This window comes from Piliocolobus tephrosceles, chromosome 4 (genome assembly GCF_002776525.5).
Source record: "Piliocolobus tephrosceles isolate RC106 chromosome 4, ASM277652v3, whole genome shotgun sequence".
In the NCBI taxonomy this organism is placed as follows: Eukaryota; Metazoa; Chordata; class Mammalia; order Primates; family Cercopithecidae; genus Piliocolobus; species Piliocolobus tephrosceles.
Genome location: NC_045437.1, coordinates 154,476,993 through 154,489,880, shown reverse-complemented (window position 1 = coordinate 154,489,880; position 12,888 = coordinate 154,476,993). Strand labels below are relative to the sequence as shown.

The 12,888-nt window shown below is 44.4% G+C and overlaps 1 protein-coding gene across 4 annotated transcripts in view; it reads right to left on the bottom strand.

The window, feature by feature from the left end:
- LOC111528906 (core histone macro-H2A.1) overlaps window positions 1-12,888 on the bottom strand; it is a 65,625-nt gene that overhangs the window by 25,792 nt on the left and 26,945 nt on the right. For 2 of the 4 annotated variants that reach the window (XM_023195773.1, XM_023195790.1), the window contains exons 3-5: window positions 10,393-10,499; window positions 9,762-9,959; window positions 387-497 (exon numbers count right to left, since the gene is read on the bottom strand). In XM_023195773.1, coding sequence (XP_023051541.1) covers window positions 387-497; window positions 9,762-9,959; window positions 10,393-10,499 — 416 coding nt within the window. The remainder of the gene's footprint in view (window positions 1-386; window positions 498-9,761; window positions 9,960-10,392; window positions 10,500-12,888) is intronic. The other 2 variants (XM_023195782.1, XM_023195799.1) reach the window with 1 other exon arrangement.

Below are 12,888 nucleotides of genomic sequence, written 5' to 3'. Positions count from 1 at the left end.
CTGCCGGCTAGATTGTTCACCTTCCACCACCAGGGCTTGACTTCTGCCTAGTTCCCTGGCTGGTGCTATCTGATGACCAGTTTATCCCACAGAAGCAGCTCCTCCTCCAGACTAACCAAGGGTCCCCATCTCCCACAGGAGCCTCCTGCCCTCTTCTTTTTTACCACTGTCTCCCTTCCCTAGCTGCCAGGGTCCTCCCTCAGCATTGTGGCCTCCCCAGCACTTAGCCCTCCCTGAGGCCAGTCCCAAAGCTCACGGCGCACTCTGTCTACCCACAAGGCTGGGAGTGGCCCCCGGGACCCCCCCCCCAGCCTTCCAGTGGAGATGGCCTGTGCCCATCTGTCCCTTGGGTCCCTCGAGTAGACTGAGGCCGCGCATCTGCCTACCTTCTGGCCAAGGAAGAGGCTCTTGGTGGAGAGGACTGTGAAGCCGTCGGCAGGTGTGCCCTCAGTCGTGCTGTCGGCGCTGGCTGCCTTACTGACTTCACCCTGCTTCTTCTTGCACAGACAGAAGGGTCAGAATGTGGGCCACACAGACACAGGCATCCTAACAGAGAGGCAGCTCCCAAGCCTCACCCATAACACCCAAGGGGAAACAGGAAACTAAACCACAACCAGTTCTCAGCATTTCTCCAAGGGGGAGCTCCGACTCATTTTGAGGTACAAGAGTTCTATGGAGTGTGTTGTTATATTTTAATCACTTTATGATCTTTAAAAAAAAAAAAGTCACTTAAAGGTAAAACTTCACTTTACAGTGATCATTTAGAATAGAATCATTTTCATAAATTCAGACCAATTAAATGTCTCTTAATTAAGGATCTTCAAGTGTCTTTCCTTTCTAGATGTCTGCAATAGTATTAAAGCTTAAGAGGAAAAACTGTTCTAGGTCACTAGTTCTCAAAAAGCAGACTAAGGACTATAACCCTCCAACCTTTCTGACTCCAGAAGGTCAGACTTGCTTCCACCCTCCTTCATTAAAGCCAGCGTTAGAGAAGGATGCATGTGGTGGCTGTGGTGAACCATCTGTCTCCCTGGGGAACCCCTGACCCCAGTAGTGGGCATGGTTCTTGGCTTGGTCTTCAGCTTCTTCCTCAGCATCATTAAGACTGAAATATATATGCCCTGGAGTTCCCAAGGATCTTCTGAGAGAGGCACATGACATGGAGAGTTTAAGAAACCAGCTTTCCAATCGTCTGCTTCCTAACATTTTCCTACAACTGATCTGCCCTAAGAAGGATCTACACCTGTGGTCAAGAATCCACACCAGAGCTCCTTTCATAACTACCCTCCTCTCACTTCCCAGAGTAAATATTAATATGGCACACCACTGTAGGAGTAGGGATGCATGTTTTTGGCATATTTCTATTAAGGACAAAGCCTGTATTAGAAATTGATACTCTGGCTAATTTGGAGATTTTCTGCATTAAAATAAATTGTAGAGTAAGGATAGTGAGAACAACATTGGTTTTCATTTAGACACTTCACCTTTCCTTTCCCCAAATTATTAACAAAAAGTACTTCACTCCTAAGGGAGGGTCTAGTGGGAGGAAATCCAGAAAGAAGGGGTGAGAAATATTACAGATGGCCATGCCTTCCTGAAGAATAAATCTGAATAAACTCAGGGCAAGGCCTGTGTCCTATCCATTTGCCTATTTAGGATTCAAATTCATTAATATGAGCATATTAACATTTTTTACTTACAATGAAAAGTAAGGTCTAAGTTTGCTAACGGCTTTTAACAACAAGGGCTGATTTAGCAATTATGTTATATGGCAAACATTTTTCCCAAATTTAGTGAGCTAAATCTGAAGTTCCAAGGTTACACTATAAATGAGAGAAAAAGCATTTTATCAAGAAATATAGTACTGGCAAAGATACATTACAATTATCACTATTTTGATTTTCCTATTGTTTACCATTTGATGAGTGAAAGAGAAACAGGTATAATCAACAACTATATGGTAAATCTTGGTGATACCCTTTGTGATATACTTTTCAGGAGCCAAGAATAGGAAAGGCTGCATAACAGACTTTCACAAGTCAGGTGTTTTTAATCCCGCTTTCAACAAAACTGAAGCAATACCTAATTGAGTTAATAGCTGATAGATCTTCAGAAAATAGACTGGTGAAGTTAACAGTAAGGGAACAGTGTTGATTTCCTCACTGTGACCATGTGTACCACGGTTATGTGAGATGTTAACAATGGGGAAACTGGGTGAGGGATATTCGAGAACTCTCTGTACTATCTTTGTAACCCTATGTAAATCTAATGCTATTCTAAAATAAAACGTTTATTAAAACAAATTGATGAGATTACACTATGTACTGTTGGCATATATCAAAGAGTTCAGAGGACTGAATGATGTTGCTATAAGAAAACCATTTCCGTTTCAATTTTTTTTAGTGAAGATTTTCCAGACATTCATATCTAGAAATATATAAAAATAGTAGGCTGAGCCCTGTTTCATTTCAACAATAAGTAATATTCAACTGAGGATACTTGAACTAGTTAGGGGGAAAAAATCCACCCAGCCCATTACAAGATGCTTTTCCAATAAAATTTTACCTTTTCCTTAACAGTTATTAGAATTTGTAATGCATCTGTCAGTTTGATCAATTGTATATTATTAATAAATGTGCTAACTATCCAACCTTATAGAATCTACTATTTAGCGCTTTTATAAAAGTAAAAAAAAAAAAAACATTTTCAAAACTGAAATTTATATACATTATTTTTGTTGCAGAACTAAAAAACAGAATAGAAATGTGTTACATTAAGATGAAAGTTTGTGGGGTAAGCAAAAGAGAAATAAGGAGAAAATAATGTAAACTTTCCAACTGTTAAAAATGGTCACAGGACATAAAAGTGATACTATTCTGAAGTTTGAACTCTTAAGTTTTGTATTTGGGTCCTGACTCCCCTAACAGCATGACCTTGGGAAAACTGCTCCCTTTCCCTAAGCTTTAGATTCCTTATTTGGAACATAAGACTGGGTCTGGGAGTGGTGGCTCATGCCTGTAATCCCAAGACTTTTGGGGGCCAAGGCCGGAGGATACCAGCCTGGGTAACACAACAAAACCCCACTGCTACCAAAAAGGGAAGGGAAAGGAAGGGAAGGGAAGGGGAGGGAGAGGAGGGGAGGGGAGGGAGAGGAGGGGAGGGGAGGGGGGGGGGGGGGGGGAAGGGGAGGGGGGGGGGGGAGGAGAGGGGAGGGAAGGGGAGGGGGAGGAGAGGGAAGGGGGAGGGGAGGGAGAAGGAAGGGAAAGGGAAGAGAAGTAAGAAAATTAGACTAAGACTGGAGAGTTCCTGATTAAACAATTGGCCTTAGAAAGCAGTACAGCACTCTAGAGACAAGCCATCACTGCCTGGTCCTATATAGCCTGCCCACTTGGCAAAGAACTTCTGCCTTTTCCCTTCAAGGTTCCCACCCGACAGGACAACAGAGCAGGTGCTTAAGGTCAGCACAGTTGTCTTGTGAGATGTTAACACATTCAGATCACAGCAACTGTGCCCAAGTTTTTCATAAAGCCTATTGTCTGAAATTATGTCTCTTCCTAATGTTTTGGTATTAAAATGCCCTTTCTTATGGTTGCCTAGTATTCCATGGTGTATATGTGCCCCATTTTCTTAATCCAGTCTATCATTGATGGACATTTGGGTTGGTTCCAAGTCTGCTATTGTGAATAGTGCTGCAATAAACATACATGTGCATGTGTCTTTATAGTAGCATGATTTATAATCCTTTGGGTATATACCCAGTAATGGTATCGCTGGGTCAAATGGTATTTCTAGTTCTAGATCCTTGAGGAATCACCACACTGTCTTCCACAATGGTTGAACTAGTTTACACTCCCACCAACAGTGTAAAAGTGTTCCTGTTTCTCCACACCCTCTCCAGCACCTGTTGTTTCCTGACTTTTTAATGATCGCCATTCTAACTGGCGTGAGATAGTATCTCACTGTGGTTTTGATTTGCGTTTCTCTGATGACTAGTGATGATGAGCATTTTTTCATGTGTCTGTTAGCGGCATAAATGTCTTCTTTTGAGAAGTGTCTGTTCATATCCTTTGCCCACTTTTTGATGGGGTTGTTTTAGTTTTTCTTGTAAATTTGTTTAAGTTCTTTGTAGATTCTGGATATTAGCCCTTTGTCAGATGGCCTTTGTAGGGACATGGATGAAGCTGGAAGCCATCATTCTGAGCAAACTATCACAAGGACAGAAAACCAAACATTGCATGTTCTCACTCATAGGTGGGAACTGAACAATGACAACACTTGGACACAGGGCGGGGAACATCACACACCGGGGCCTGTCGGGGGGTGAGGGGTTGGGGGAGGGATAGCATTAGGAGATATACCTAATGTAAATGATGAGTTAATGGGTGCAGCACACCAACATGGCACATATATACCTATGTAACAAATCTGCACATTGTGCACATGTATCCTAGAACTTAAAGTATAATTTTAAAAAATGCCCTTTCTTCTATGAAATGGTGATACTAAGTGGTAGATTATTTTCATATCTCAGTTTGGGGGAAATAAAAGTTAGCAAGCAATCCTGTCTTTCAGTTCCAAAAAGACTGTTATAATTTTATATTTTCCTACAAACCCATAAATTTCCATGTATTGGACACTTGCCCGGCTTTGTTCTGAGCAGAAAACCTGTTAGGTCAGAGTCAGCTGGGTGACATTTAAGAATCTGTAGAACTGAGCATCCAGAAAGACTTACGTAAAATCATCACTCCACGTTTACCTATGTTTAGTCTCTTATTCTAATGTTTGAACAGCCTAAAATTTCAATGGAAGGCAAGCAAATTTTTGTGTTAGTAGCTTCTCAAACAAACCAATTCCTTTCACTGGCTTCCCTTACCAGAACATTAATCACTCAATTTGCAGTTTAAATATTTATGCCTCAACAAGAAAAAGAGGCACTCTACGAAAATCACCTTGGGCTTTTGCCGGGTGGTGAGGAGCAAGCCCGTATTTATGATCTAGTAGGGTAGTTTTCACATGGGGATAGGGTGAGGTTTGTTGACGGTTTGTGTTTGAAAAAATCCCTGGTGAGATCATTATTATTCAAAAGTTTGGCAAAAATTGGCTTCTTAGAGATCCCGTAAAAGTTATCCTATGATTCTTAGTGTACATTCTGATGGATCTTAACCTAAGGGACAAAATTAGGCATAGTTTCCTCTGAATTTTAGGTATTTTATTTTATGCATTTGGAATCTTTATCTCAAGTAAGGGTCCCTAGGCTTCCCTCACTGCCAAAAGTATACAAGTTACAAAAACGTTAGGGAGCCCGCAGGCAATTCCTGTCACGTTCTCTTAAGAGGGGCCGGGCATGCTCCCACCTCAGGCCTACTTGCCATTCCTCTGCCAGGAGCTCTCTGCCCCCAGTCACTTGCGTGGCCAAATACCTTACTCTGCTGGGGCTCCACTCCAGTATCATGACAGCAACCTTACCTCCCTGCCTATGTAAAATAATACTGGCTCCGCCATCATGCCACTTTATTTTTGTCATAGCAGCTACTCCCTCCTGCCTTCTGTAATGAATCTGCACATCCTCCCTGAACACTGAGGCAGGGCAGGGACTCTGTTCTCTGCCACATCTCCACTACTGAGAATAGTAACTAGTGTATACAAATTGATCAAATGAATATTTATGTTTTAAAAACTCAGTATTAAACATTAAAAAGATGAGGTGGTTTTTGAGATTAATGTAGTTAAAATGCCCTAAAAGTGAGTAATAGCCAAAGTTAAAAATATACTCACTCTTTGCCTCAGTAAGTTCACTTTGAGGACTTTATCCTACACATTTACTTGCACGTGAGGACAGAGACCCACAAACAATGACAGTTACTGTTTGTCAGAATGAACGCTAGAACAATCTAAAAGTCCACTTGTAGAAGGGTGATGATATGGTTTGGCTCTGTGCTCCCCACCCAAATCTCACCTCAAATTGTAATCCCCATAATCCCCATGTGTCAAGGGTGGGACCAGGTGGAGGTAAATGGATCATGGCGGGTGGTTCCCCCCTGAGCTGTTCCCATGACAGTGAATGAGTTCTCATGAAATTTGATGGTTTTGTAAGTGTCTGGCATTTCCCCTGCTTGCTCCTCTCTCTCCTGCTGTCCTGTGAAGAGGTGCCTTTTGCTGTGATTCTAAGTTTCCTGAGGCTTTCCCAGTTACATGGAACTGTGAGTCAATTAAACTGCTTTTCTTTATAAATTACTCAGTCTCGGGCCTTTCTTTACAGCAGTATAAGAATGGACTAATTCAGCTGGCTACACTGGTTTTATATATCACGTAAGTGACCAGTCATCCCATGCAACACTAAAGCAGCTCTACATGCAGAGACATGGAAGGACTGCCCAGAGAGTGACAGGGGCAGTGAACACAGGTGCCAGACACTATTCTATGTACCTTCATGAATTCTGTTAAGCCTCACAACCACCTTGTGTTACATCTCCTTTTTAAAGATGAGGAAACTGAACACCAGAGATGTTCTGCAACCTGCCAAAATCATGCAGCTAGGAAATGGCTAGCCCCAGAGCCTGCACTCTTTTTTTTTTTTTTTTTTTAGAGACGGAGTCTCGCTGTCACCCCGGCTGGAGTGCAGTGGCCGGATCTCAGCTCACTGCAAGCTCCGCCTCCCGGGTTTACGCCATTCTCCTGCCTCAGCCTCCCGAGTAGCTGGGACTACAGGCGCCCGCCACCTCGCCCGGCTAGTTTTTTGTATTTTTTTAGTAGAGACGGGGTTTCACCGTGTAAGCCAGGATGGTCTCGATCTCCTGACCTCGTGATCTGCCCGTCTCGGCCTCCCAAAGTGCTGGGATTACAGGCTTGAGCCACCGCGCCCGGCCCCAGAGCCTGCACTCTTAATCACTATGCCACACTGCTAAAATAGGGGGGTCATATGATTTTTTTATTTAAAAAAAAAGAGCAAGTAGGATGGGGAGGGAGTTATACCTCTATATGCTTTTATACGCATAGACTGTCTGAAAGGAGACATAAAAACTCGTTGAGTGCGCCTTGGGGAGAAGTAGGGTGAGGGACTACAGTGGGAGCAAAATTTTTTTTACTGCATACTTTTTTGTTCAAACTCATACATATGCCCTACTCAAAAACATTATGTAATATGCATATGGTTACTGAATTGTAAGGCTGGAATGGACCCAATCATTCTATGGGTGGAGGTAAATTGAGGCACAGAGAGGGAACAGACTTGCCTGAAGGCACCCAAGTGGCGAGTAGGAGCCCTAGTGTACAGCCAGGGCTCTGGACAACCAGCCCCTGGTGCAGTTTGTTGCCTTCTCCAACCATTTCCACTATAGCTGACTCAGCTGTCACAATCAGAGATTTTCAAAACCTCCACATTATGTAGAATTGTGGGGAAAATTATGATTTGGAAGTCAAGTGTTGACACCTGAAAAATACCAACTCTCACTACAAGTGCTTTAGCATGTTACTAACGCTTTCTCTGCATGTCTCTGGAAAGGTTATTTTCAGAACATTCCACTTAAACCTAGAGATGCAGGGTTTTCTGCTGTTTCTGGGAGCTGACACCACAATTTACATTAAACAAATGTTTTGAAAATTAGCTGTTCACGGTTCCAATTTCAGCTTCCCCCAGGGTTTAATGTTAGCCAAATACTGGTACAGTAAGCAGACAATGTGTTTTATTGTGTGGAAGAAAAACAGACCACCATAACAGACTTCCTGCTTTTGTAATCAAGGGAAAAGTTGAGTGGTCGAGTGATTATTGGCATATGGTTATTAGAAACACTAAGTTCCAAATATAGCTACTAGGAGCTAAAGACACCCCTGCTCCAAATATTTCAAGTCCAAAAAGTAAGATGAATTCCTAGTGTTTAGTAAATTGGAAAGTTCAGAAAGTCATAGAACAAAAACTACTAGGGAAAGACTAGAGTAACGGGAACAAGATTCAGCCAGGTTTGCCAGCAGATACTGGCATGACAGACCCACTCAAGTATCAACAGTGAACGCATGAAGGAGGGCGATGGCTCAGGACACAGCCAGGGCAAAGGCTAAGCTGAGGACTTGGTCCTGCCCCTGCTGGTCCTCAGCACCAAGGGCCCTGCTCTGTAGGCAGCCAGGCCTCTGGGGCTCATCATCAAAAGATGATAGATTCAATATCTTCATTGCCTTTTTAACATTTAAAAAGGGTTGCACAAGCACTTTCCTCCTGCCTTCCCTTCCCCGCCCTCCTCCCAACTGCAAATGTTGAAAGGGAAAAAGAAACTGTCCAATCTGCTAATTCTATAGTTAGCAGGAATGAGCAGTGGAGCATTCTGTGAAATCCCTGCCTGGCCTCAAGCCTCTTCCAGGACTTGTGAGCTAGGTGGAATCCAAGTGTCTGGAAATAACTTACAGGACACTCCTCAATATTGGATTTCTCTCTCAAAGAGCTGGGAGTGATTCTGGGCCTAAGAGTGGGTGGCATGTTGGCAAGAGGAATTTAGATTTTGTGTATGCAAAGAAATACAGACTCTTCCACCTCAACTAAAGAAAGCTTCACAAACAGTGTGGATGTGAGAAGGTTGGGGGGGGTCACAGAAGATGTCCCTGCATGCGGGTGAAAGCCAGTCTGCCTGAGGCACAGGCAGGCTCAAAGGAGAGGACATGCTGACAGGACAGAAGGAGCTCTGTCCACCTGGTCATAGCTCCTTGAGCCTGTCCTGGGAAGGTGTCCTCACTGTCTCACTCAGGTAAGAGGATTTGGGCTCATGTAGGAAGAAATTCCTGACACTGCATCATTAGATTCCATAGGGTGTTTCCAGGAACTTCTTATTGAGAGTCTTGCAAAATACAGAGGTCACCTTCTGCCAGGGGTAATTTCCTCCTGATCTGGCGGGAGGCCAGAAGGAGGGCTCCTTAAGGGGTACCTCAGAGCAGGGCAGCCTCTAGATTCCATTTTCTTAGAGACCAAGCTTTGGTGGCACTGTCCATTGTTTGTTGGCTCTGGAGGCTATGACAACAGCTGACAGGTAGGACTCGGCAAAGGAACACAGAAAATGTATCCCAGTTGCCTTGTAGTCTCCAGCTCCTGCTCCGACAGGTGAGCACAGCAGTTACAGGCCTGGACCTCTGGAGGGTGCTCCTCTACACTGAGGATCATGACCTGGAGTCTGCTGGCCTTCCCCACCCAAGACGACATCAGATGACACTAATGAGAGGGTTTCCAGCACCTAGGACCCAGCCAATCCAAGTTAGGCCCAGGAAGAAGCACCTGAGTAATATGTCCATTTTCCTCCTTGACAGAAGCAACCATTCTAGAGTGAACTGTCTGGAACGCTCTGATGGAAGACATGCAGCCACGGCAACACGGGAGTTCTGCAACTGAGCATCAGGGTATGCAGGCAGCTGGCCACAGGACTAGACGGTGGCTGTCTCCTAGCACAGGGAAGCCCCCTTCCCACAGGTGTGTGCATCTCCCTGAAAGGGCCAGCTTGGGAGTCCTTCCAGCTTGAGGCTATCCCTGAAAGCCCACCATCCATCCACCTTGCCCACAGGGGTTCTGTCCTTCAACTGGGTCCAGACTCTGGGAGGGCCTCCTGACTCTGGCTACTTGTATTGGATTAGCCCTTTTGGAGTGTAATCAGCTCCTACATATTCCTCCTTTATTCTCTCCCATCACTGGGATGAGCCCACAGGGGGAAAGGCGGGGGGGCCCTGATAATCCTGTTTATCTGTACCCCATCCTATTCCACTTCATACATTCCAGCCAAATCACATACCTTGGATTTCCGGGCCCCTTTCTTGCCTCCTGCTTTTTTAGACACAGGCTTCTTCTGAGATGGAGACTTGGCCTTTTTGGCTGGGGGTGGTGTGATGATGGCTTCCAACTTTCCTTTGGATCCCCGCTTCTTCGCTAGCAACTCAGGGTGGATGTTGGGTAACACCCCCCCACTGGCTATGGTGACTCCTTTTAGCAGCTTTCAGGAAAACCAGAATAGCAGATGGTGAGCCAGATACCCTGCTTCTAACCTTCAAGAAGCCAGCCCTGCCCAGGACAGTCTTTTGCTTTGGGTTGGTGCAGCTCCTTCCTCCGTGGCATCCTCCAGGAGGATGCTGCCAGGACTCAGGCTCACTGCTCAGGGATCCAGTCCCCAGAGTCCCTCACTCAAATGGAATTTAGATCATCTCTCTCCTTCCGGGAGAGCCAAATACCTTGTTTTATCCTGCTTCCCCCAACACTCCCAATAAGGCCTTGGGGAAAAACTGCCATGGGAGGCAGGGAAGCTGCTAATTAATCCTGCAGTCCACATCTTTATAACCAGCCAACACCAAAGTCACTCAGCTGTGTTTCTTGGGCAGTATGACCGACCACCTGCTCAAACATCAGTGGGAGATGGGAGAGCCCCATACCTGATTCAGCTCTTCATCATTGGCCACAGCCAGCAGGATGTGCCGGGGTGTGACCCGTCCCTTCTTGTTGTCTCTCGCTGCATTGCCAGCCAGCTCCAGAATCTCCGCTGTGGGGAGCAGAGATGAGTGTATGGTCATGTTAGAGGACCATGTGTCCCCGCCCTGGTTCCCATGTTCACAGTGCCAGGAATGGGCACAGGCAGCTACTTTGGGAAGCAGCTACCCTGAGGTGAAAAGCTGTGGGCAGAGTCACAGAGGTGCTGAATGGCAAAGCTGAGTAGGACCTAGGAAGCCCCAGGTCCAATGCCCTTGTTTGGGAGATGAAGGAATTGAAGCCGAGGAAGGAGAAGGGACCAGCTGAAGATCACTCAGTGAGTGAGTGGGAGGGCTGAGATCTGAACCCAGTTCCAGCCCCCATTTCCCAGAAAGGTTGCTTGTAGTCAGCAATGCAGATGTCACCAGGGCCAAACCCAAAGTCTTCAGCGTGGTCCCTGAGAGTATACCATGTCTGCTTATAGGGTTTCAAGGACAGGATGGCTTGCTGTTGAGGAGGCCTATTAACCAATCTTTGTTGATTACATCAATGCTGAATGCCTGCACATCTGGATGCAAAACTAGAAGGATGTGACTGGATTCTTTACAAAGTCAATGTCATAAATACATTTTTTAAAGGGTGTGTGTGTGGGGGCGGGGAGGTATTGTAGATTCAAAAGGCTAAAAAGACATAACTGCCAAATATAATGTGTCACTCCTTGATGAAATCCTGATTCTTTTAATAAAAGCTAGGAAAGTCATTTTGGAGACAACTGAAGAGATCTGAATGTGGACTGGGTATCAGACACAGGGAGTTATTAATTTTCTTAAGTGTGATAATGGTATTGGCATTCTGTAGGGAGCACCCTTGTTCTTAGGAGATACATGCTGATGTATTTAGGGGTGAGGCATCTTGATGCCTACAACTTGCCCTCCATCCTGAAAAAGCTCTAAGGAATAAAGCAAATATGGCAAAATGGTAAGAGTTGTTAAATCCAGGTATATGATTATAAGAACATTCTTATAATGTTTATAAGACAGAATTTCAAGGAAATTCTGTCATTTGCAACAACATGGATAAACCTGGAGGACATTATGCTAAGTGAAATAAGCCAGGTACAGATGGACAAATATAGCATGAATTCATTTCTATGTGTAATCAGGGACTGGGGGTGGGGTCAGGGTGAATGTTGGTCAAAGGACATAAAGTTTCAGTTAGAAGTTTTAATGATCTATTGTGCAGAATGGTAACTATAGTTAACAATCATGTATATTTAAAAATTGTGAAAATAATAGATTTTAAAAGTTCTTAACATAAGGAAATAAGTATGTAAGGTGATGAAATAAGTATTCTTGACATTCTGTATGTTTGAAGTTTCTCAAAATGAAATGTATGAGAGAAAAGAAAAACTAGAAGGGCTATGAGCATAACCCATAGTTAGTACTAAGTTAGAGTTGATTTACCTGCCACCTGGGCACAGTCTCACATGACAAGACGGGTTTTCCACAGCACCAAAGATGGTGGGAATTAGGAAGTACCCTTTGGCAAGACCTGGTTTTCTCCTTGGCATTACAGTTCTCTTGGTAACCTGTCAACCTCATCACTGTCTCCTTGTTTTCTTAGTGACGCATACGGATAGACCCAGAATGGATCTTATATTCTCCACTTCTGCAATTCTGCCCATACTGGGATGTCATTCTAGGCTACCCTTCTGGGCCCAACTCAAGTCTGACCTCCTTCCAGTACTAAAGAATTTCTAATATTTAGTTATGTTGTAAACATTACATTTCTCCAGCAACACTAGCACTCAAGAATCATTATGAAATAACTAGGAACAAAATTCTAGCTGCATAAAAATCATGTGTTAAAAATTTACAGTATGACACAGGGCATACATTTTTAAGAGGTACTAACAGCTCAACCCAATACAAAAAATCTGCTGTATGTGTGTAAAGCTAAAAAACTGCTTGGCTGCTCAAGGAAACTCTCATATTAGCTTTGGGGGTGGGGGCGGGAGATCAGACACACTTGAAACAGCAGGTTTCCCCCTAAATCCAAGGCAGGAATTCCTTTGCTTGGTAACCACCATACTGATGACACACAACTCTGTGCTTGGCAGGAAGGACCCAACATACCATGAGGCCCCTGTCTTCTCAGTGTTCCCAGGCCTGCAGGGATACACATGCCAGTGATACCGAGAGTGATAAAGAATGCCACAGGGTCCCTTACTTGGGCTTTATACGTGTGAGAGCCACAAAACCAAGACAGGGTGGAAGGCAACATAGCCAGTGCTTACATGGAATCTGGTGGAGGGGCTCACATTTCCCACTTTCACCCATCAATCTCCACAAAGCTACTCCTTTCCCTGTACCAGTGTCAGCACAGCTTAGTTTACCAGTGGAGCAGGGAGATGCCCACACAGCAGTTTCACTGAAGCTACCTTATCATTGATCGTGGTAGTG